The sequence below is a fragment of the Budorcas taxicolor genome, chromosome 10, assembly GCF_023091745.1.
Source record: "Budorcas taxicolor isolate Tak-1 chromosome 10, Takin1.1, whole genome shotgun sequence".
NCBI classification, from domain to species: domain Eukaryota; kingdom Metazoa; phylum Chordata; class Mammalia; order Artiodactyla; family Bovidae; genus Budorcas; species Budorcas taxicolor.
In genome coordinates this window covers 1,139,772-1,164,435 of record NC_068919.1, presented here as the reverse complement: position 1 = coordinate 1,164,435, position 24,664 = coordinate 1,139,772, and the positions used below count along the sequence as shown (strand labels likewise).

General features: G+C 49.4%; 1 protein-coding gene across 1 annotated transcript in view; it reads right to left on the bottom strand.

Moving 5' to 3' along the window:
• MCC (MCC regulator of WNT signaling pathway) overlaps positions 1-24,664 on the bottom strand; it is a 309,233-nt gene that overhangs the window by 7,674 nt on the left and 276,895 nt on the right. The window contains exons 13-15 of the mRNA XM_052646856.1: positions 17,647-17,881; positions 15,179-15,385; positions 11,459-11,559 (exon numbers count right to left, since the gene is read on the bottom strand). Coding sequence (XP_052502816.1) covers positions 11,459-11,559; positions 15,179-15,385; positions 17,647-17,881 — 543 coding nt within the window. The remainder of the gene's footprint in view (positions 1-11,458; positions 11,560-15,178; positions 15,386-17,646; positions 17,882-24,664) is intronic.

Here is a 24,664-nt window from a genome sequence, read left to right as displayed (position 1 = left end):
TTTCTCAAGAGGCAGGTCAGGTGGTCTGGTATTCCCATGTCTTTCAGAATTTTCCACAGTTTATTGTGATCCACACAATCAAAGGCTTTGGCATAGTCAATAAACCAGAAATAGATGTTTTTCTGGAACTCTCTTGCTTACCGATGATCCAGCAGATGTTGGCAATTTGATCTCTGGTTCCTCTGCCTTTTCTAAAACCAGCTTGGACATCAGGAAGTTCACGGTTCACGTATTGCTGAAGCCTGGCTTGGAGAATTTTGAGCATTACTTTACTAGCATGTGAGATGAGTGCAATTGTGCGGTAGTTTGAGCATTCTTTGGCATTGCCTTTCTTTGGAATTGGAATGAAAACTGACCTTTTCCAGTCCTGTGGCCACTGCTGAGTTTTCCAAATGTGCTGGCATATTGAGTGCAGCACTTTCACAGCATCATCTTTCAGGATTTGAAACTGCCCAACTGGAATTCCATCACCTCCACTAGCTTTGTTCGTAGTGATGCTTTCTAAGGCCCACTTGACTTCACATTCCAAGATGTCTGGGTCTAGATTAGTGATCACATCGTCATGATTATCTGGGTCGTGAAGATCTTTTTCGTACAGTTCTTCCGTGTATTCTTGCCACCTCTTCTTAATATCTTCTGCTTCTGTTAGGGCCATACTATTTCTGTCTTTATCGAGCCCATCTTTGCATGAAATGTTCCCTTGGTATCTCTAATTTTCTTGAAGAGATCTCTAGTCTTTCCCATTCTGTTGTTTTCCTCTATTTCTTTGCATTGATCGCTGAAGAAGGCTTTCTTATCTCTTCTTGCTATTCTTTGGTACTCTGCATTCAGATGCTTATATCTTTCCTTTTCTCCTTTGCTTTCGTCTCTCTTCTTTTCACAGCTATTTGTAAGGCCTCCCCAGACAGCCATTTTGCTTTTTTGCATTTCTTTTCCATGGGGATGGTCTTGATCCCTGTCTCCTGTACAGTGTCACAAACTTCATTCCATAGTTCATCAGGCACTCTATCTCTCAGATCTAGGCCCTTAAATCTATTTCTCACTTTCACTGTATAATCATAAGGGATTTGATTTAGGTCATACCTGAATGGTCTAGCGGTTTTCCCTACTTTCTTCAATTTGAGTCTTGAATTTGGCAATAAGGAGTTCATGATGTGAGCCACAGTCAGCTCCTGGTCTTGTTTTTGTTGACTGTATAGAGCTGCTCCATCTTTGGCTGCAAAGAATATAATCAATCTGATTTTGGTGTTGACCATCTGGTGATGTCCCTGTGTAGAGTCTTCTCTTGTGTTGTTGCAAAAGGGTGTTTGCTATGACCAGTGCATTTTCTTGTCAAAACAAGGATGTGGTACGTATAGAAAATGCAATATCACCCAGCCACAAAAAAGTGAAGTTTTGCCATCTGCAACAACATGGATGGACCCTGAGGGTATTATGCTATGTAGAGATAAGACAGAGAAAGACTAATACTGTATCTCATGTCTATGTGGAATATAAAAAACCAAAGAAAAAAAAACCGCACAAAAAACTCCCTAATACAAGCTCACAGATTCAGAGAAGACTGGTGGCTGCCATAAGTGAGAGTTGGAGGTGGGCAAAGTGGGTGAAGGGGATTAAAGGGTACACACTGAGGGTGTAGTGTATAATAGGGTGATTATACTTCCTATTACTGTATTGTGTACTTGAAAGTGGCTAAGAGCGATCTTAAAAGAAAGTTTTTGGTAACTGTGGTGAGAGATGTTAACCAGACTTATTACGGTGGTCATTTTGCAATATATGCAAATACTGAATTATCACTCTGTACACCAGATACAAACATAATGTTATAAGTCCATTATACCTCAGTAAAAAAAAGAATGCCTCAGATGATTTCTTCTTCTTGTGCAAATTTTGAAAACTGGTAAGGCTGCAGGGCTCTTTACCTGGGTCTACAGATTAATTTCATGTTGTCTTGAACTCTGAATTTTTATGCAAAATTACATGCACAGCTCTCCTGAAGACCATACAGCTTTACTCAGATCTTCCAAGGATGACTTCAAAAATGCTATATGCCGTACACTTCAACCATTTGTACCCTGTCCCTTGTAGTTTCTAATTCACATCTGCTTGGCTTTCAGTTAAGGATTTATATGGTTTGTCTAGGTAATAAGGCTAAAAGGAGCACTTTGATAGGCTGCACGCAGATGAGAAAGTGCAACATAAGCACTGCATGCTCCATTTGCCCCTTGAGTGGCAGTGAGTTCACACAGAGTTTCCTGGGATGCCCAGGACTGTGCCATCCTTGCCTTCTTTCTGGCCCGTAGTATAAGCCCTCACAATTATGAACCTTTACTGCTGGCTCCTGCTAGTACCACGAAAACCCACGTGTTCCAGCACACTTACAGGTTTCACTGACAGGTCTTCCCAGCCCCTCACCCCTAAAAGGTTAATTTTGGTCACGAAAGGTCTTCTGAATCTTACTCTAGCCACAGGTCCTTTTTATCTATTTTAATGGAAGCACAGATTTGTTGGCAGAGGTATATACTCAGGGTATCTGAGGGGCGGATTCGTGGTGGAAGTTTGCAGGCAACGAGCAAAGCCAGGCGGGCAGCCGGGCAGCAGATGGCCTTGCAGGCTGTGTGGTGAGGCTGTCCGTGGCCGGGAGTCTGGAAGCAGGGCTGCCACCACAGCTGGGGATAGGGCAGGGGCTGGCACCAGCCAGGATGCGTTCCAGAGGAGTGCCCATCAGACTCAGCCTCAGGGAGTCGTGGCCACGGGGCCTGGAGTTTCTTGGTAATTGCGAAAATTGTTTCTCTCTGCGGTTCCTCCGCCTCACCTTCCATTTACTGGTCACCACCAGCCAGGCCCCTATCTCCAGTGGTAACTGTCCCGAGGCCACCGGGGCTCTGGGTGTTGCAGTCTGTCCCAGTCTGACCTGAAGCACCTTCCCCCCCTCCCCTCAAGCCTGGCTTCCATCCCCCTTCGCCGGCCGTTCCCGGCATCTCCTGCCCCGGCTGCCTGTTCTCTGCACCTTTGCCTGCTGAGAGTATCTGGGACTTGGGCCTGGACTCTTTTATAGCCCACCCTTTCTTGCTTCTTTCCATTCCCATTTGTTTTCCTAGAAACTGCCTACGTGCTAAAAACTCCTGACTCGCGGGTATCTTCAGTTCAGCAAGTGGAACTGGACGGTCTGGCCCGTCCATGCCTCTGCCCCGGGAGGTGTGCAAGCAACACCTCTTGCCCAGCGGCCGACACCAGTCTCAATTCAGCCCTGACCCCCCTTTCCCTCATCCTGTGTGTCCGCTTGGCAGCAGACCCCTACATGCGGGCTGTGCCTGTTGCCACCACCGGGTCCAAGCTGCCGCTGTTTCTCAGCCACCACTGGAGCCTCCTACTTGGTTTATCTGCTTCACCTTTGTACCCTGTAGTCAAGTTTCCACAGAGCAGCCAGAGGAATTTTCTAATATGACAAATCGGATCATACTGCACTGCGTTGAGAATCAAGTCCACGGTCTTGCTTTGACTAAACCCCTGCTTGACCCAGGCTTTGGAATCACCCTCCCCTTGCACCCTGGAATCCTGTCCCTTCTCTGCCCACACCAAGCGTTTTTTCCCAGAACAGAACCCTGTGCAGTCAGTCCCCTCTCCTTGGGATGAACTTCCTCCGCTACATTATATTTCCTCCTCCTTGTCTCAGCTTAAATGCCACCTCCTCAGAGAAGCCTACCCTAACCACCCATCTAAACAAATGTCCCAGAGTTATGACATCCCCAGCATCTTATTTCCCCCATTACTTACTGCAATCTCTCTCTATATATTTAAAATAAAATCTCTGCAGTGACTATGATTCTATTTATTTCCTTCATGGTAGATAGCCAGGAGAAATACCAATAACCTCAGATATGCAGATGACACCACCCTAATGGTAGAAAGTGAAGAGGAACTAAAGAGCCTCTTGATGAAGGTCTAAGAGGAGAGTGAAAAAGCTGGCTTAAAACTCAACATTCAAAAAATGAAGATCAGGGCATCCAGTCCCATCACTTCATGGCAGATAGATGGGTAACAATGTAAACAGTGATAGACTTTATTTTCTTGGTCTCCAAAATCACTATGGATGGTGACGACAGCGATGGAATTAAAAGATGCTTGCTCCTTGGAAGAAAAGCTATGACCAACCTAGACAGCTTATTGAAAAGCAAAGACGTCACTTTGTTGACAAGTGTCCATATAGTCAAAGCTATGGTTTCTTCCAGTACTTGTGTACAGATGTGAGAGTTGGATCATAGGGAATTCTGAGCACTGAAGAATTGATGCTTTGAAACTGTGGTGCTGGAGAAGACTTTTGAGAGTTCCTTGGACAGCAAGGAGATCAAACCAGTCATTCCTAAAGGAAATCAACGCTGGATACTCATTGGAGGAACTGATGCTGAAGCTGAAGCTCCAATACTTTGGCCACCTGATGTGAAGAAGTGACTCACTGGAAAAGACCCTGATGCTAGGAAAGACTGAAGGTGGGAGGAGAAGGGGGCTACAGAGGATGAGACAGTTGGATGGCATCACTGACTCAATGGAGCAAGCTCTGGGAGTTGGTGAAGGACAGGGAAGCCTGGCGTGCTGCAGTCCATGGGGTCGCAAAGAGTCAGACACGACTGAGCGGCTGAACAACAACAAAGCGTCTATACAGTCTATAAACTACTCATCTTTTTAAAGAAACTCCAGCCAGCAGTAGTAGCTATCCTAACTCCTTTACAAGCATGAAGTTATTTAATGCTCACCACAAACCTGGGAGGGCAGTCCTGTTATTATTCTAGTTTTCTAGATGAGGCGCTTGAAGTGCAGCTGAAGAGAGTCGCCAGTGACGCCTGTGGAGCTCGGGCGCAGGAGCGCGCTCTGTGCGCCAGCACGGTGCTGCAGTGTGCCAAGTCACGGAGAGCAGGCAGCGGACAGGAGGCTGGTGGGAAGCCCAGGCCTGCGGAACTAAGGAGGGGGTGTCCCGGATAAGGATGCTCTGCAGGTGCTGACCGGGGGTGAGTCTGCCTAGACTAGCAGCAAGATGGTGGCCCAGACCATGTTTCCTGCACATCTCGCCGCTGCCTTGCCCGTGCTACAGGGTCCTTTGATGTCTCCATCACTGCCTTTATGAGATCTGAGGGGAAGGCCTTCTCTGTCAGCTTTTGGAACATGAGGGAATGACAGAAAGATGAAGAAATCTCACTGACCCACCTCAACCCCCAGGATGAGGACTGGTGTTTCCCTTGGCCCTGTGAGGCCAGCTCTGGAGCTCAGCCATTTATTTACAAGGTAATGAACTTATAGGCACACCGTGTATTCCATTAACATCCTGTAGACCCCTGTGCATTTATGGAATTCTAAGCACAACCTCTACTGCCTGATTATAAATCAGCCACATAGAAGCACCAGCAAGTGCAAGCTTAAGAAAACAGTAACTTTAAAAATAACGGTCCCACTAATGAAACGGTGATGATCCTGCCTGTGGCCTCAGCGGGGCTCCCTCTTTAACTGGTTCCCTCTTCATTTCAATCCAGTATGTGTGTGGCTCAGGAACAGTATTAATCCATACCTGCTGGAACAGGGGGTCAATGGGTACCATCAAGTCTGGAAGATTTCTAGAGCTGGGCAGACATTTTTTGGAACTTGGATGTGGATTTGAACTCCAGGAGGCTCCCTATGGTTTGCTCTAAGGCTCTCTTGACAACCACAGGCTCTGTGGACACTGACGGTGATGAGTGGTCTGTACCATCAGCGGCACAGAGAAGAGATGCCTGAGGAACCTTCAGGAAGATGAGTGTCCAGCTGGAGGGGATAAGAAGGAGGGGTTCACAGCTTGAGAGAGATGGGGTGGGGTAGGGGGATAAAGCAAAGGGCATGCTCATGGAAAGATGAATTGTCTGGATGAATCTGGACCACAGATAACGTGTAGGGAAACATTTGAAATACAGGCTAAGAAGTTAAGTTAGGGATCTACATATGATGACAAAGGTCACACCACGGAAGATCTATCTGCAGAGCCACATGATCAGAAGTGTGATTTAAGGTGTTTTTTTGTGGGGGAACACAGGATGGAACTAATGGCAGAATGACCCACTGAGATGCTGCTATGATTTCGGAGGGGTTAAGGGCTAAATTCAGAAGGCAACGCAAACTTCATGGGAGAGATGGGGTTTTAAGGGGAAAAAACAATACTATCTGCTAATAAGAGGCAGACTTTGAAGTTTTTACATATAATAGGAATTCTGAAAAAGAGGCCAATTTCAAAGGGCAGGAGGAAACAAGATAATTTCTGTTTTGGACGTCCTGTTTGAAGGCTCTAGTCTATTCAGGGGAGATGTCCAGTGGGCAGAGAGAAATGAGGCTGAGATGGTTTAGGGATCACTTAGAAGGGACAGAGGCACCAGTCATACAGCTGGGTGAGTAAGCCATGATTCCTGCACCCCTTACCCGCCACCCCTACCCCCCACCTCTCCTGCAGGGAGTGGAGGAGGGAAGGAGAAAGGGAAAGTCATGTTAGTCGCTCAGTCATGTCTGAATCTTTATGACCCTATGGACTGTAGCCTGCCAGGCAAGAATATTGGAGTAGGTTGCTGTGCCTTCCTCCAAGGGATCTTCCTGACCGAGGGATTGAACCCGGGTCTCCTGCATTGCAGGTGGGTTCTGTACTGTCTGAACTACCAGGGAATTGAGGGAAGGAGAGGCAGGCTCATAAGAAACAGCAATGATGTATTCAAAGAATCTGCCTGCAATGCAGGAGACCCTGGTTTGATTCCTGCGTCGGGAAGATCTGCTGGAGAAGGGATAGGCTGCCCACTCCAGTATTCTTGGGCTTCCCTTGTGGCTCAGCTGGTAAAGAATCCGCCTGCAATTCGGGAGACCTAGAATCGATCCCTGGGTTGGGAAGATCCCGTGGAGAAGGGAAAGGCTCAGTTCAGTTCAGTTGCTCAGTCGTATTCCACTCTTTGCGACCCCATGGACTGCAGCATGCCAGGCTTCCCTGTCCATCACCAACTCCGGGAGCTTACCCAAACTCATGTCCACTGAGTTGGTGATTCCATTCAATCACCTCATCCTCTGTTGATCCTCTGTTGTCCCCTTTTCCTCCCGCCTTCAATCTTTCCCAGCATCAGGGTCTTTTCCAGTGAGTCAGTTCTTCGTATCAGGTGGCCAAAGTATTGGAGTTTCAGCTTCAACATCAGTCTTTCCAGTGAATATTCAGGACTGATTTACTTCAGGACTTACTGGCTGGATCTCCTTGCAGTCCAAGGGACTCTCAAGAGTCTTCTCCAACACCATAGTTCAAAAGCATCATTCTTTGGTGCTCAGCTTTCTTCACAGACCAACTCTCACATCCATACATGACCACTGGAAAAACCATAGCCTTGACTAGACGGACCTTAGTCGGCAAAGTAATGTCTCTGCTTTTGAATATGCTGTCTAGGTTGGTCATAGCTTTTCTTCCAAGGAGCAACCGTCTTTTCATTTCATGGCTGCAGTCACCATCTACAGTGATTTTGGAGCCCCTGAAATAAAGTGTCTCATTGTTTCCATTGTTTCACCATCTATTTCCCATGAAGTGATGGGCCCAGATGCCATGATCTTAGTTTTCTGAATGTTAGAGTTTTAAGCCAACGTTTTCACTCTCACTTTCGCTCTTTAGTTCTTTGCTTTCTGCCATAAGGGTGGTGTCATCTGCATATCTGAGGGTATGTCACAAAGAGTCAGACATGACTGAGCAGCTCTCACTTTCAGGGCACACAAGAATCAATCAATAAATTTTATAGACAGGGAAGAGGCCCACACTCAATGGGTAAGCACCCCCCTGCCAGCACATGGAGTCCAGCGGAGAAAGCAGTGGCGTGAGATTTCCTGGCGGCCTTGCCGTGTGACCTTGAGTGACCACTCAACCTTGCTGTCCAGTCTCCCCGCCCCTGCTTCCTCTGCCTTATACAAGGGACACCACCTCCTCCTTGCCGCCTCCTAAGCATGACAGAGAAACCGTCTGCTCCTCTCAGCTGTGCCCGGGTCCTCAAGGTAGGCTACACAAATACCACAGAAGTACAAGAAGATTCCTTTCTGAAAACTCCCTCTCCTGAGCTGCATAGTCAGCTTACTTCTCCGGTGGGAAGGCTGTTCAGTTATATTTTACTAGGAACATGAGCAAGACGGGGATCTGGGATGGAGAAAGGCTTTGCAGCACACAGCCTGTGCAGACAACAGGGGAGACTAGGTGCCCCGATAAGAAAACTCCTCATGTGCAAGACAGGAAACCTGGTCATCCAGATGGGGTTTTATGGCAGGCCTGGAGCCAATACCCCATAATAAGTGCTCACGGAAGTGGAGGGAACAAAATCAGACCAGATGGAAGTTAGACGGTAAATGTGTGACTGCATGAAGGCCTGGTTTTGTTCCAGACAGAGGAAGGTTGGGCGCAGACAGAGAGCAGTGTTGCAGGGCTGCAGCCACTGGGGCAGGACAGGGACCAGGCAGCGACTGGAGCGTCACAAGGCCCTTCCCAGGGCTCCTGCCAGAATAGCCCACGCCAAGCCTCTGCCCCAGGTGGCACCAGTGGTAAAGAACCCACCTGCCAACACAGGAGATGTAAGAGATGCAGGTTCGATCCCTGGGTCGGGAAGATCTCCTGGAAGAGGGCGTGGCAACCCCCTCCAGTCTTCTTGCCTGTACAGTCACAGACAGGAGCCTGGTAGGCTGCAGTCCACGGGGTCACAAGAGTTGGACATGAATAGTAACTTAGCACACACAGCCTCTGCCCACCGCTCTACACACCCGCTCTCTTCAGCCCTGTTCCTGGGGCCCACAACTTCGGTGTTTGGAAGCATCATTTTCCAAAAAAGGAAAATGTCTGAAAATTCTGGGAGGAAACCCTTGACTGACTCAGCCACTAGCTTGGCGGTGATTTAACACCTTCAAGGAAGGTGGTAGTTTCCAGTTGACTTTTAAAAAGAGAAACACCCCAAACCTCAGTGCTTGGGCATCTATGTTATAAACCCTTATGAAATAATGATTCCCATTTCTAAGCTATGTATACAGTATAATTATGTTATTTTCCTTTTTCCTGTAGCCCTGTGGGTTCTTTCTTGGCTCCATATATCTGGGGCTTGATTAGAAATCCATGCTAACCAACTCAAGGCTGGCTATTGGAAATCCATTGTGACTGACAGAACAAATGAAATCCCTTTATGTTTAGTCAGCAGAATCTGCAACCTGCTTGTGCTAGCGAGGGCCTCTGAGGTTAGGGGATCTTGAAAAATGCAGGGGCTTAGCTTACAGACACAATATCCAAATGGTTCCCAGTTGGAAGTGGGGGATGGTTTGCATCCCTGGTTTCTGATGCAATCACATCATTAGGATTAGGTGAGGGCATTTTCTGCACAGCTTCTCTCTTCCCTCCTCAAGCAAAGCAATTACCATTTAACCACATGGCCAGAAGTGCTGGCAGTGTAGACACTGAGCTATTACAACTGGAAGGAAAGAGCAAAAGTGGCAGTGAGTCAGTCAGGAGGGTAGTAAGGTTCCCTACAAGGCAGCGTTTGGTCCACCCTCAGCCGGAGGCTACACTATAAAATCAACAGCCCTGGCTGGCTCAAGACAGCAGCCTGAGCATGCACTGTAGCCTTCCCCTCCATTCCAAAGCCTCCCAAGTGATGGCAAACATATATATATTTTTTAATCCTGAAGAATGATGGAAACTAAGGAGCGTTCTTTGTCTGCCAGAAACCGTGAGCAATCATAAAAAAGGAAAGGCAGGAGACACCTGGGTCAGACACACAGCCTAGAGACCTCCGTCAGCAGGGAGGGACAGAAAGCGTGGAAGGCGAGCTTACGAGCCAGAGCCAAGTCACCAAGCTCAACTGTAAAGCTCACCTGTGAGGAAACAGTCAGTACAGCGGACAAGATATTAAGTATAAGTGTCCTCAGAGAAACGCAAGAAGATCTCATCATTACGAGAGATGATAGATGTAATCAACAAAATAAACTCAACACATCAGTCAAACACCATGGTGGCTGTAGCGAGGGGATACATTTGTTGTTGTTCAGTTGCTCTGCCATGTCTGACTCTTGGGACCCCGTGGACTGTAGCCCGCCAGGCTCCTCTGTCCATGGGGATTCTCCAGGCAAGAAGACTGGAGTGGGTTGGAAAGTGGACCTTAAGAACCTCCTCAGTTCAGTCGCTCAGTCGTGTCCGACTTTGCAGCCCCATGAACTGCAGCACGCCAGGCCTCCCTGTCCATCACCAACTCCTGGAGTTCACCCAAACCCATGTCCATCGAGTCGGTGATGCCATCCAGCCATCTCATCCTCTGTCGTCCCCTTCTCCTCCTGCCCCCAATTCCTCCCAGCATCAGAGTCTTTTCCAATGAGTCAACTCTTTGCATGAGGTGGCTAAAGTACTGGAGTTTCAGCTTCAGCATCAGTTCTTCCAGTGAACACCCAGGACTGATCAGAACTGCACTATTCACAGGGCAGCCACAGCCATGTGAGCTACTGAATGCTCAACGTGTTGGCTCATTTGAATCTGATGTGCAGTAAGTATAAATGTACTAAATTCACAATAGATTCTGAAAATTTAGTAAAAAAAAAAAATTAGAAAATTTTCCAAAAAAGAATTAGAAAAACTAGAAGAAAGAATATCTTTTAGAGATATGGATTTATATTTTGAAATATTTTGGATGTATGAGTGAAATACAATATGTTATAAAAGTAGACTATATCTGTTTCTTTTTTTAAAAAACATGTATCCTAGAACATTTAACATTATGGTGTGGTTTGCATTACTTTTCTGCTGGACAGCCTTGCCCTAGAACTGAGTGCAAGGGTGGGGAGAGGATGAAAAGTCAGGATACGGAAGACAGATCTAGAAAGGACAGAGAAACAGCCACAATAGAGGAAAACGCCCGGAGGTAAATAAACTGAGGTTGTCTGAGTGGAAAGAGACCGAGATGGTGAGGCAGGTATTCTCATTGAAGGTGGAAACAAGGTAAATACGTCTGTTTGTTTTCTCTTCAGTCAACTTAATTATCTTTATATTTGAGGAATATGCTATATGTATAAAGCAGCCAAAGAAACTGTTAAAAATTCCCTAAAGAGCCAACAGAATTTACCTGCAATATTCCATCCCAGTGATACCAAAAGACGCCTGTTTCGACTGTCACTGTTTAACACGGTCCTGAGATTCTAGCCAGTGCCACACCACAATGGAAGGGTGAAGAAGCAGACCCTTTCTGTCTGCAGGTGGCATCACTGGATATATTTTCCTCTTGCACTCACCCTTCTGGCCTGCAGGCCTGCATGAGAAGGCGGTACGGGGCCTCCTTTCTCCCAGACACCTGTGATACTCCTGACGAGTGGCGTCAGCAGCTGGGAGAACCGACCCCAGCCATCACCCTTGCATACACCGTCACCCCTGGAAGAAACTGCCCCTCTGGGCGGCGGGCTGGGTGCTTACCGACGGATGGCGTTCGTGAACTCCGTGGCCAGCTCGCTGTCACCGCACGCCGTCCGCAGTTCGGCCAGGGACAGGGCAGGGGAGGCGGTGTCCGGACACTCCTGAGGACGCAAAGCACCGGGTCAGGCCTGCGGCTGAGCCGAGGGTGCCGCTGGCAGAGCGGGAGGCTGCCCCACGTCCCGAGCACTCACGGGCGCCCAGGTCACACACACGAGTTCCCTCGTCTGACCACCGTGATGGCCTTCTGCAGTGGACACTGTCAGTGTCCCCTCCTGGCCACGGAGGACACCAAGGCTCAGGGAAGTGATGCTGTCCTGAGTCACTGCCAGGACCCGGCGGAACCGGGATGCCCGCTCAGGCCAGCGCTCCTCACTCAGGAAAGACGCGTGGGAAACATACATGCTTGTGTGCTCCCTCCCGCACCCCACACCCTCCGGGGAGAAACCCGGTCTCCTCTGGATTCAGGGGCTTCACTGGGTCCAGGTGATCATCTAGAAAACCCAGGAGAAGGGAAGGAAAACGGAAGTGTGTCTTGGCATCAGACAGGAACTTTGACGTCACCTAACCCAACTCCTGTTTTACAGATGAGGACACGTGAGAGCCTTTAGAGAAGGCCTAAACCCAGCATAGAGCACAGTTCATTTATAACACCGTGATTGTGCCCATTTGAGCAGCCCGCTGTCTGCGTACAGGCGGAGGGCAGCTGCTCTGCTGTGGAATAAACAGAGGGGGACAGTGCTCATCTGATAATTTGCTCAGCAGACATTTCCTGAGGATTTACTACAACCCAGGCTCCCGAAGAAAAAGCTTGTGACCTGTTACTCGAGACAGAATGTAGACAGAAGGCTGCATGTCAGTGGGTGAGTGCTCCAAGGGGTCAGGGGCCCAGGGCTGGAAGTCCAGTTGACAGGAGGCACCGGAGCGCCTCTGCCTGCCCACATAGATGCACCACACCCCCCAGGGCTCGGGAGGAGAGCACTGCGTTTGAGCTCTCCTCCGGCCCCCAGCTCTGCTCTCTTCCCTCCACTCCACCTGGCGTCTTGCAGCCCTGAGCCGCCACTGACCAGCTTTGCAATCTCTCCAGAGTCCAACACCCTCTGTGAGTACATCGACTCCCCTGCGGGGCTGACGTGTCTCCTTAAAGACAGGGCCAGCTTTGTTTCACCCAGTGCGGCTCACCGAGTGCGTCTAGTAATCTGCTGCACACAGACAAGAACTGAAAAAACCTAATGTGATTCGGTTAAGATGTGGGACTCAGCCTGTTGGCTGAAGGGAAGTTTTAAACAAAGCACGACACCCAACCACCTCCCTATCTCGAAGCAAGAGTAGGTGTTCTAAACTCCAGTCTGGCTGGCCACCTGTTTTTATTAAGGCCCACAGAGTAAGAATTGTGTTTTTATTTTTAAAATCAAGGGAAAGAAAGGACTATTTTATGATATGTAGGAATCACATGAAATTCAAATTTCAGTGTCTATAAATAAAGCATTGTTAGAACCTAGCCACGTGCCTCTGTGTCTGTATTGCCTCTTCCTTCGCAGTAAGGAAGAGACAGTTTTGCAACGGCAGAGTTACATAGGTGCAGCAGAATCTGTATGACCCCCAAATCCTAAAATATTGACTATTTGGCTCCAGCCTCTGCTCCAGACTGCTTGCCTCATCTACCAACAGATAAGACCAAATGAATAGCCCAGAAGGGAGATATTATTGATAGAGTAAATGGGTCTAATTTCTGAAAGACAAAATAATCAGCTTACTCTAATTTCATTACCTGAACAACACAGGGTGCTTTTATAAAAGCTCTGTACTCTTAATGTAAAAAAATAAAAATAAATCATCTGGTCTTCTACGTCAAAGACGTTTCTGTTTTTTGGAGCCATTCCACAGAATACAGTGCTTCCCCCAGTCAAAATAAATACTAAGAACCAGGGGAAAATGCTCAGCTCATGGGCCTCTCCTGGCAAGAGCTCAGTAAGTCCACTTCCACCCCACCCTAAGAGTACATACGCAAACACAGGAGCTCTGTGCCAGAGTGATGGCTCACAAACTCAAAGGGCTGTGCATAGATTCTGAAGCCGTTGCCACAGAATGGACAAGCCATGTCTGTGAGCCCCGGATTCTCCCGTGTGAAGACGCACTGCTGCCCACCCGGTGGTCAGAGCCCTCCACCCCGTGGTCAGACCCCTCAGGCACTGGCATGTGGTCTCCGGGTGCACCCCATGGTGACCTTTCCCAAGCTCAGACTGTGTCACGTCACTTCCTGCAAAAGCCCTTCTGTGATCCCTCCCCGTGCCCAGGACGGCGCAGCTGGTGGGTCTCTCCAGTCAACACATCAACCCCTCCTCCCCCTGGGCTTGGCCTGTGCTGCTCCATCGGCCCAGGGCAGACTTCCACGTCCTTCCTGGCCTCTTCATCGGGCTCGCACCCACTCTCCGCTGGGTCTGTGTTCAGGAAACCTGCCCCTAACCTCCAAATCTGGATCGTGGGTCTGGCCTGTGGCCTCCCCTCGCACTGGGCATTGATCTTTGCACTCTGGATGTTGTGTCCTCTGTTGTGATCATCTATTTGCCCATTGGTGTCCTGCACTGGAAGCTGAAATCCTGGCACTACCTCCAGCATCTTGCCTGGACCAGATCACATCCATCACAGGAATGGACGACTGAGAAGCAGCAGGGCCTTGGGAGAGCAGCCCCACTGGGTGCTGTGGCCCCAGCTCCCTTGGCACCCTTGTAGGTGAGAGTGGGCAGAGGGCGGCTATGGCCTCTGGAGCAGGCAGCACAGTTCTTAGCTGCTTAGGGGAACCATTCTCTGTCACACAGCATCAGCAAGGGGCTTTCTTCTTAGGGACACCCCTCTGGTGGAGATACCCCTGCACCTGGGCCATGAGGGGCCACTCACAGAGCAGCAAGTCACTGCACACCCACAGTCTTGGGCCAGAGATAAATGAGTCAGGAGCAGCTGGCTTTCATCAGAAACAGAAAATTGCACGCATGGGATTCCAGGACCCTGCGGCGAGGGATGTCTTTCTTTAGGGTCTAGACTATTTTTTTCCTCCAATGCAGTATTTGGAATTATTCTGTGATAGAGGATGATGGAATGAGCTTGAATTCTAGAAAAAAAGACTTGAGGGCTAATGAAAGTGTGAGCTTGCAAGATGATGCCATTGGCAGCCCACACTCTGCACTCTTCGGGGTAACTCAGTGCTCGCCTTCCTCCTCCCCTGCCTCAGGCCACCTCCTGCCTTCCACCTTAAGGAAGTTGAGGAGGAAACACATAAGAGGAGGTGGACCAGAGTCAGCCAGTCTGGGGTTAAATCCTGATTCTGCCATTTACCAGCTGTGAGACCGCCCCCGCCCCCATTCTTTTATACCTCATTTTTGTCATGTAAAAGGGATAACTCTTGCTTCCCGAGAGTCTTGAGACTCAGGGGAGATGACGTGTGGTGATCAGCACCACGTGATCAACACTGATGATCCCACGGGCCAGGAGGAGGGGGTGGGGTGCCTACCGGCCTCCTGGCCACTCCCTGGATGAGACCGTGATCTATGAGGTGCTTCACCTGCCACATAAAATGAGGGGACAGAACGTGGACTTGGTTTCTTTGCACTGAAAACGCCACTGTCTTTCGGATGTCTAGAATGGCTGCAGTTCTCTGCACATAAGGAAGCTGCGGGCAGGGGGCGCGGCTCTGCGGGAGGGGAGGCTGAGCCCGGGCCGCCCTACCTGGCCGGCCGCGTCCTTGCCTCCGCTGCTGGCGGAGCTGAGGGACCGCGTGCGCTGCTCCTTCTGCTCCTCCACCTCGGACTTGAGGTGCTCGATGTGGACCAGGTAGGCCTGCTCCTGGGCTTCTCGCGTGCTCAGCTTCAGCTCCAGGGCCTTCTTCTCCTTCTCCAGGAGGTAGAGCTGGGCCTTCAGCTCGGCCATCTCCTCCTGCGGGGCACAGAGCACACGAGGGGCTGGTGGGGTGACAGCAGGGACCCCGACTGCCACTCAAGGCCTCGCGGGAGACTGGACGGCTGTCTCCACATGCCCGCACCACGCCACGGGCTTGCCACTGTGCACCAGAACCGAGATCGACGGGTGGAAGGGACAGGCCTGCAGGCTTTGGCTCACAATAAGGAGCATCTTTCTAACAACCAGGAGATTCCACCTCCTCTTCTCCAGCGGTCATACTCACCTTGCTGGAGGCCAGTTTTCTGGCAGGCAGAGGCTAACCCGTATCAAAGAGGTTGAAGCATCTGACTAGGTCCCTTCTAAATTCCGTTTCCTTTCCCGTTTTCCATGACACCAATCCATGGATATCATCACCCTCGTGGCAGTTGGGTCCTGCAACCACGCTGGGCAGCTCGGGAGCACCCACAGCAGTGACACTGGCCCCAGGTCCTATCGGCTTCAGGGCCCACATAAAATCCATGGAAACAGAGCCCTCCTCAGGTGACTGTTCATCAGGTCACTTCTTGGAGTCTCTTGGAAAAGTCAAAGGAGAGTTTGCGGTGAAGAGTAAGAAGTGACCCCAAAATGGGACAGTGCTCTCCTGGACCAGGTAACATGAGAAGCACTAGCATTTGCTGAGCATGTAACACTGCTTTAAATGGTTATCCTCAGCAGCTCATTCAGTCCTCTCATCCTGAGGTAGGTACTGTGAATATCTCCATTCATGGATGGGACACTGAGGTAAGCAGAGCCTACAATCTCTTCTCAGCCCACATACTGAGTGAATTATGGAGCCTGAGTTTGAACCCACGACATCCAGCTCAGAGGCCAGGTAAGCACCAAGCTACAGTCCCCCGTTAGAGGTGAGCCCCTACATGACCCCTGTCCTTTGCGTCTGCTGGAGGGCGAGTCCACCACCCCATGACCACCTGGTCAGTCTCCCCAGTTCTTTCTGTGATCCTACTTAAAAGGGTTCTTCACACACTGAGTCACTTCATACACTGAATCCCTTGAGAGGGATTCACCAAGTCACTGACTGACTGCGGTCATCCCCGAAGTGACCTCCTCTGGGCTAACAAGCCACAGGCCTGCTGTGCTGTCTTGGGTAAGCCGGACCCGGGTTGGGGGATGGTCTCAGCTCCAATGTGGGGAAACACCGGGAGGGCACCCAGCACGGCTGGTTACACTCAGGGACGGTATTAGCCACGGAGAGGGCAACGTGCCGAGCAACTGCTCAAAAGACGACGCAAACCTTTCCTGACGATGACGTAAAACCAGGATGAAAGGTGTTTCCACACACTGAACCGTCTCATCTTTTGCCACCAGAAACAGGATTCTTAAGGTGCTGGCAACACTGTGTCCTGAGCTAATATGGACAGCCATGCCCAGAACAACACACAGACGCAAGCTTGAGAGGAGAGATGAATGAATGGGTGCCAGAGATGAAGCGGGCGTTCTGCCCAAGAGGAAAGATGAGGCAGTCACAGTGCTGGGCCCTGAGGGCTCGGATGGGTAGGGGCCCCAGGGCCTGAGCTTTAGCACCTGCACAAGGGCGGGGTGGACAGCCAGGCCGGAGCGCCTGAAGGGAGCACTACCTCGTAGAGGAGACACCTGAGGGATGTATAAATGTACAACAGGAACTCTCCGCCAAGAATATAACAAAGACCAGTCCTAAATCTCTGAAACTGGCAAGTTCGAACAGGTCTAAGGCCACAAGTATCTACTGGGATATCTCTACCCAGGACGACCAGGACAAGGGCGAACTGGCGCCTGGGGTGTGATGGGGAAGGTGGTTGTTGGTGCCCCACACAGCACCAAACGGACAAGGGGTCAGGAAACCAGGGCTCCTGTCCAAAGGCTGCCCTGGCCTCGCTCTGTTCTCCCGCCTCACCTTAACATCAGCATCAGCCCAGGAAGCACCCGCAAGCATTCTGGAGGCCGATCGGAGGCTGTTTCACCCTGCCGAGGCCTCTTCTGGCTTCTCCTGGAGATGAGGTGTCCCATTCTGGCCTGGGACCCCCTGAGGCTTCTCCAGTGCTGAGTACACCTCTCTAGGAGCACTTCCAGCTCAGGGGACCCTGGACATACTGAAACCACTCCTGTCTACACACGAGGTTCTGTCTGTCCTGTGGAGAGGCAACTGAACATGGATGGCTAACCAGCTTTCGAGAGGCCTTTTTATGTTTCCTCCTGACGACAGCAGAGTGCAGGGGATGAGGGTTTGAGAAAAGGCACCCCCTCCCCACTCCCACGGATACCTTCATGGCCATGAGCTCCTGCATCAGCACTGCGTTCTCCAGGTCTAGTCGCTGGCTGTCCCCCCGGGGCTTGACATCGTAGCTGAGAGGGTCGATATGGATGCTCTCCAGCTCCAGCATGGTCAGCTTGACTGCTGCCCGGTCGTTCCTGAGCTGCTGGATGTAGTCCTTCAGCCTTTGCTCATCTTCTTTAGTGAACTCCGTGTCACAGCTGCTGGCTGTGGAGCTGGTCGTGCTGAGAAGACAAAACAAACCACCTCACTGCATCTCCAGTAACTGCTAACAGAGCTTTTCCTCCTCATTCTTTTCCAGTACTTTGGCCACCTCATGCGAAGAGTTGACTCATTGGAAAAGACTCTGATGTTGGGAGGGATTGGGGGCAAGAGGAAAAGGGGACAACAGAGGATGAGATGGCTGGATGGCATCACCGACTCGATGGACATGAGTTTGAGTGAACTCCGGGAGTTGGTGATGGACAGGGAGGCCTGGCGTGCTGCAGTTCATGGGGCTGCAAAGAGTTGGACACGACTGAGCGACTGAACTGAACTGAACTTCTCCATACCTTCCTCTCCCAATAGCACCTAGCTGGTAATGGCAAAACATCAACAACAAAAAGCATTCTTCCTAGCACTGGACATCGATACCACCTTTTGGGAAAGAAACGATGTGAAGAATATCAGAAATGTCTGCACCCTTTAAGACAATATGTGGACTCTAGAAATGAATTCTAAGGAAATAATTCCACAGAAGCAAAAAGATACACACATACAAAGATGTTTCATGGAATATAAGGTTTAGTGAGTTATATATCAAAAAGAAGAAAATTACATGGACATTATGGAAATAATTATGACAATGGTGGAGAGAGTTTGAGGAAATAGGATGAAAAATATATCATAAAAATAGTTGTACACACTGCTATATTAAAGATGGATAACCAACAAGGACCTACTCTATAGCACAGGGAACTCTGCTCAATGTTATGTGGCAGCCTGGATGGGACGGGAGTTTGGGGGAGAACAGATACACATATATGTATGACTGAGTCCTTTCACTGTTCACCTGAAACTATCACAGTATTATTAATCAGCTATACCCCAATAAAAAATAAAGAGTTTAAATTAAAACAAAATAGGTGTGCTTATGGACAAGACTTAACAAAAGGGATACGGTAAAGGAACAGAGCAAGGTGAAGAACTAAGTATCTGTAGTATGACCTGCAGACTGTGTGTGCACGCACACGCACTGTGCAGACACACACCCCAGACCACTGACAGCTGCCCTGGGCGGTGGGAGCCGGAAAGAAGGGCAGTGGGGGCACCTTCTGTGGGTCGTATTGCCACAGCTTGGAAAGCAGGGTGCCCCCAGGCTTCCCTGGCCGTTCCTCCCCCATCATGGATGAATATAAGTCCTTCACAGGGACACAGGCGGTCCGAGGGGCCCTTGGCCACCCATCCTGTGGGAATGCTAAGGGGGCTGGCGGTTCTAAGGAGCACCTAGGCCCGAACCCTGGGAACGTGACAGGCCATGCATGTTTCTGTGGGTTCCAGAGTCCCACGGCAGGGTGAGCACCACAGGAAAACTGCAGCCTGGCTCTCAAGACCTACAGTGGTTTCTCTGGACGCCCCTGCACTTGACATAGCCTGCATGGAACTGGCTTTGGAAAGATGTCAGATAAACAAGCAAGGGGCCTAGTTAGCTGTCAGCAAACAGGCCAGCCTGGCATCATCATCTCTGCCGTTACCTGAAAGTGGAGGTTCTGAGACATTTCGTGGCTGGAACCCAGTGCAGCTGGGCCTAGGCTCACAAGATTTCCATTGTGAGGTGCTGAGCCAGGAGCAGGGACTGGTATCCACAGGCTGTTCCACTGCCTGGAGCCCAGGCCTGCCCTCCTCACCTCACAGCAACAGGGGTAACAGCCCCCCAGCCAGCAGATGAAATCTCCTCACAACCTCGGTGTGACAAGAACGTCCCATTCTTGTCTGTGACACATTATCAAGAAGTTGAGGCTTCCAGGGACGGAAGGGTGGAAGGGATGGTAGTCCACACACACGAGGAAGAGGACTCCCTAGGGCTCTGGTGGTCTTCAAGTCAGAGAACTCCGGCCAGCATAAAAGCTCCCGATTGCCACAGACTCTCTGAGGCCCCCTACCCGCCCTGACTCCATCAGGACGGAGCGAGATCAGTCTGACCAACACACAACACCTCTTTAGAGGTGGTGATGGTTACTTACACGTGTCCAGTGGAGGTGGGCGGGGAGAGCTGGTCAGAGTGTGGGGCCGAATGCCAGGTCTCATAGGGCCTCATAGGGTTGTGTTTTCTCTCTAGAATTAGATGGAGAAGCCCCTGGAGGGTCTGTACTAGAGGACTGACAGGATTCACCTTACATTTTAACAGGCTCCCTCTGTCTGCTGTACTGAGGAGGGATGCAGGGAGGTGAGGTCAGAGACAGGGAACCCTTTTGAGGGCTATTGTAACAAGCTCTGGAGAGAAGGTGGAAGCTGAGAAGACAGGAAGGAGGTTAAAAATTCTTCATCCATCAGTGCTGTGTTCTCAAGCTGTATTTTAAAAAGGATGAGACGGGACAAGCAGCCACGCCCTCCAGCTGGAAGGCTTCAGGTGTGACGTCATACACAAAGCGGCGCAAGGGAGCATGAAAGAGCAGCGGTGTTGCCAGCAGAGGGCGCGGGGAGCCGGCGGGGCGTCCGCGGTGACAGCGTCCAGGAGTGACTCGTCCTGCGGAGAGAGGGTCCTCCCTCGGCGCCTCAGCCTTCTTCAGTAAAGCTCGGTGACAGGCATGCCTCACACAGAACCACCCTCCTGGGTGGTTTGTCAACACAGTGTGGAGGGATAGATGCCTAAGTCCTAAGGTTCCACACGTGAGCAAAATTAGAGTGCGCTGAAGCGGTGGCAGTGTTCACAGCGCATTCCACGTGACTGAGTGAGGCGATGCCCCCCCAGACACGGCATGTTTAGACAGCACGGTGCTGGGAAATAGCAACACTTTTTTTCCAGTGAGTGGGGAGAAGGCTTCAGGTAGGAAAATCCTCTCCCATGAAGCTGAGACTCACCACCAGGAGTTCACTTTACAGCTTCTTTTCATGAAAAGTCACTTTGGAAAATTTTAAATATACAGAAAACCCAGAGAGAAACTAATACCTGGGAGGCCTTTTTTCCTGTTTTCTTTGAAATGCTGCTTTAGAAATGGAACACACTTGGGCTTCCCTGGTGGTACAGCAGGTGAGAGTCTTCCTGCCAGAGCAGGGGACACAGCTTCCAGTCCTGGTCTGGGAGGGCTGCACATGCCGTGGAGCAACTAAGCCCCACTGCCGCGACTCCTGGGCCCACGGGCTGCAACCGCTGAAGCCCATGAACCTAGAGCCTGTGCTCCGTAACAAGAGACGCCACCACAAGGACAAGCCCGTGTTCTGCAACTAGAGAGCAGCCCCCTCTCTCCACAACTAGAGAATGCCCACTCACAGCAGTGAAGAAGCAGTGCAACCAAGTATAATAAATACATAATTAAAAAAAAAGACACAGAACATACTTGAGGTACCCTTTGATTCCTGTCACTTAGAAAAGATATTTCCTACAAATTGAAGGTTACTTACACCGGTCAGCATGGCCATCATCAAAAAGTTTACAAATAGTAAATGCTGGTGAGTGTGTGAAGAAAAGGGAACTCTCCTACCTAACTGGTGGGACTGTAAGTTGGTGCAGCCACAGTGGCAAACAGTATGGGGTTTCCTCAGAAACCTAAAAGTAGAATTACCATATGATTCAGCAATCCTATTCTTGGGCATGTATCTGGACAAAACTATAATTCACAAAGATACACGCACCCCTATGTTCGTTCACAGCAGTACTGTTTACAATAGCCAAGAGATGGAAGCAACAGATGAATGGATAAAGAAGATATGGTGTGTGTGTGTGTATAAAATGGAATATTAGCCATAAAAAGTACAAAATAATGCCATTTGCAGAAATGTGGACGCAACTGGAGATTATCTTACTAAGGGAAGCAAATCAGAAATGCCATATCACTTATATGTGGCATATAAAATGGGACACCAATGAACCCATCTATGAAATAGGTTTCCATGAGGTCGCAGAGTCAGACACAACTGACTGACTAAATTGAACTAATGAAACAGAAACAGGGACACAGAGAATGGACTGGTGGGTGCCAAGGAGGAGGGGTGGGAGACGGAAGCATCGAGAGTTTGGTGTCTACAGGACGGATAAACTGATATCAGTTCAGTTCAGTTCAGTCGCTCAGTCGTGTCTGACTCTTTGCGACCCCATGAATCACAGCACGCCAGGCCTCCCTGTCCATCACCATCTCCCGGAGTTCACTCAGACTCATGTCCATCGAGTCGGTGATGCCATCCAGCCATCTCATCCTCTGTCGTCCCCTTCTCCTCCTGCCCCCAATCCCTCCCAGCATCAGAGTCTTTTCCAATGAGTCAACTCTTCACATGAGGTGGCCAAAGTACTGGAGGTTCAGCTTCAGCATCATTCCTTCCAAAGAAATCCCAGGGTTGATCTCCTTCAGAATGGACTGGTTGGATCTCCTTGTAGTCCAAGGGACTCCCAAGAGTCTTCTCCAACACCGCACTTCAAAAGCATCAATTCTTCGGCTCTCAGCCTTCTTCACAGTCCAACTCTCACATCCATACATGACCGCTGGAAAAACCATAGCCTTGACTAGACGGACCTTAGTCGGCAAAATAATGTCTTTGCTTTTGAATATACTATCTAGGTTGGTCATAACTTTTCTTCCAAGTAGTAAGCGTCTTTTAATTTCATGGCTGCAATCACCATCTGCAGTGATTTTGGAGCCCAAGAAAATAAAGTCTGACACTGTTTCCACTGTTTCTCCATCTATTTCCCATGAAGTGATGGGACCAGATGCCATGATCTTCGTTTTCTGAATGTTGAGCTTTAAGCCAACTTTTTCGCTCTCCTCTTTCACTTTCATCAAGAGGGTTTTTAGCTCCTCTTCACTTTCTGCCTTAAGGGTGGTGTCATCTGCATATCTGAGGTTATTGATCTTTCTCCCGGCAATCTTGATTCCAGCTTGTGCTTCTTCCAGTCCAGCGTTTCTCATGATGTGCTCTGCATATAAGTTAAATGAGCAGGGTGACAATATACAGCCTTGACGTACTCCTTTTCCTATTTGGAACCAGTCTGTTGTTCCATGTCCAGTTCTAACTGTTGCTTCCTGACCTGCATACAGATTTCTCAAGAGGCAGGTTAGGTGGTCTGGTATTCCCATGTCTTTCAGAATTTTCCACAATTTATTGTGATCCACACAGTCACAGGCTTTGGCACAGTCAATAAAACAGAAATAGATGTTTTTCTGGAACTCTCTTGCTTTTTCGATGATCCAGTGGATGTTGGCAATTTGATCTCTGGTTCCTCTGCCTTTTCTAAAACCAGCTTGAACATCAGGGAGTTCACGGTTCACGTATTGCTGAAGCCTGGCTTGGAGAATTTTGAGCATTACTTTACTAGCATGTGGGATAAGTGTAATTGTGCGGTAGTTTGAGCATTCTTTGGCATTGCCTTTCTTTGGAATTGGAATGAAAACTGACCTTTTCCATTCCTGTGGCCGCTGCTTAGTTTTCCAAATGTGCTGGCATATTGAGTGCAGCACTTTCACAGCATCATCTTTCAGGATTTGAAACCCCTCAACTGGAATTCCATCACCTCCACTAGCTTTGTTCGTAGTGATGCTTTCTAGGGCCCACTTGACTTCACATTCCAAGATGTCTGGCTCTAGATTAGTGATCACATCATCATGATTATCTGGGTCGTGATATAGATATGATTTATATATATATATATTATATATAATATATACAGATATATAAAACTGGTATATATAGGATGGATAAACAACAAGGCGCTACTATATAGCCCAGGGAACTATATTCAATATCCCGTGATAAACAATAGTGGAAAACAATGTATATATATGTATAACTGAGTCACTCTGCTATACAGCAGTAATTAACACAACATTATAAATCAAATATACCTCAGTAAAAATTAAAAAAACTACTTCAAAACTCAAAGGACAGTAGAACCTAGAGTTAGTTCTCCAAATATTCTGCAGGGCCTGAAAGGTTAATTTGTTGGCATATTTTCTGTTTAGCAGGACTGGTGCTCCCCAGTGGTTGTCGAAGACTAGTGGTGAGGCTGGGGATGGCAGTATCACCTGGGAACTTGTTAAGAATGCATGTTCCCAGACTCCACAACCCAGACTCACAGAGTCGGGAATGCTGGAGGAGGGCAGCCATCTGTTTTAAAATGTACCATCCAGCTGATTCTGAGGCTCAGGCAGATTTGAGAACAACTGGTCGACCCCACAGGATAAATGGGCATTTGCAAAGTAGCCTGTAAGGTAATGGGACCCCATCCCAAATTCTCTCGGGAGGGGCCACTATGTTCCTGGGCTGATCTGGTGGGTACCAGTGAGTGTGAGCAGGTCTCTGACATCAGGCAGACCCGAGTAAATGACCTTCCTCTATCTATGCCTAGCTTTATGGTCCAGAGTAAATTACCCAAGCTTTCCAGCTGTGGTAAAGTGGGGTCCTGAAGCTGGCAGGGCACACACTGTGCTTGCTTTGGGGGAGGCAGAGGGGGAGGGAAGCTGGGCCAGTGGCCTCTCCACACCCAACACCAGACCCAGGACCTCCCTCTTGGGATGGCAGCCACCTAGCAGGTCCTGCAGAAAACTGCCTGTCTGAGGGAGAGCACAACAGCCAGTGCTGACCGGACCTGAACACCCCCAAGAACTGCCTGGGAGACACTGACCTGGGTGGGTAGAGGCTGCCCGGCTTTGGGGTGTCCTGGAACCCTCTGGGACCTGGGCTTGATCCCGAGTCTGGCAGGGAAGGCTCTGTCTCACCTTCTCTACTGTGGTAGAGTTTTAAGAGAGAAAGAAACAGAAAAGAAGGGCAAAAGGTCTCCCCAACAGTCTCTACCCCCATGGAAAGCTCAGGGCTGTAAT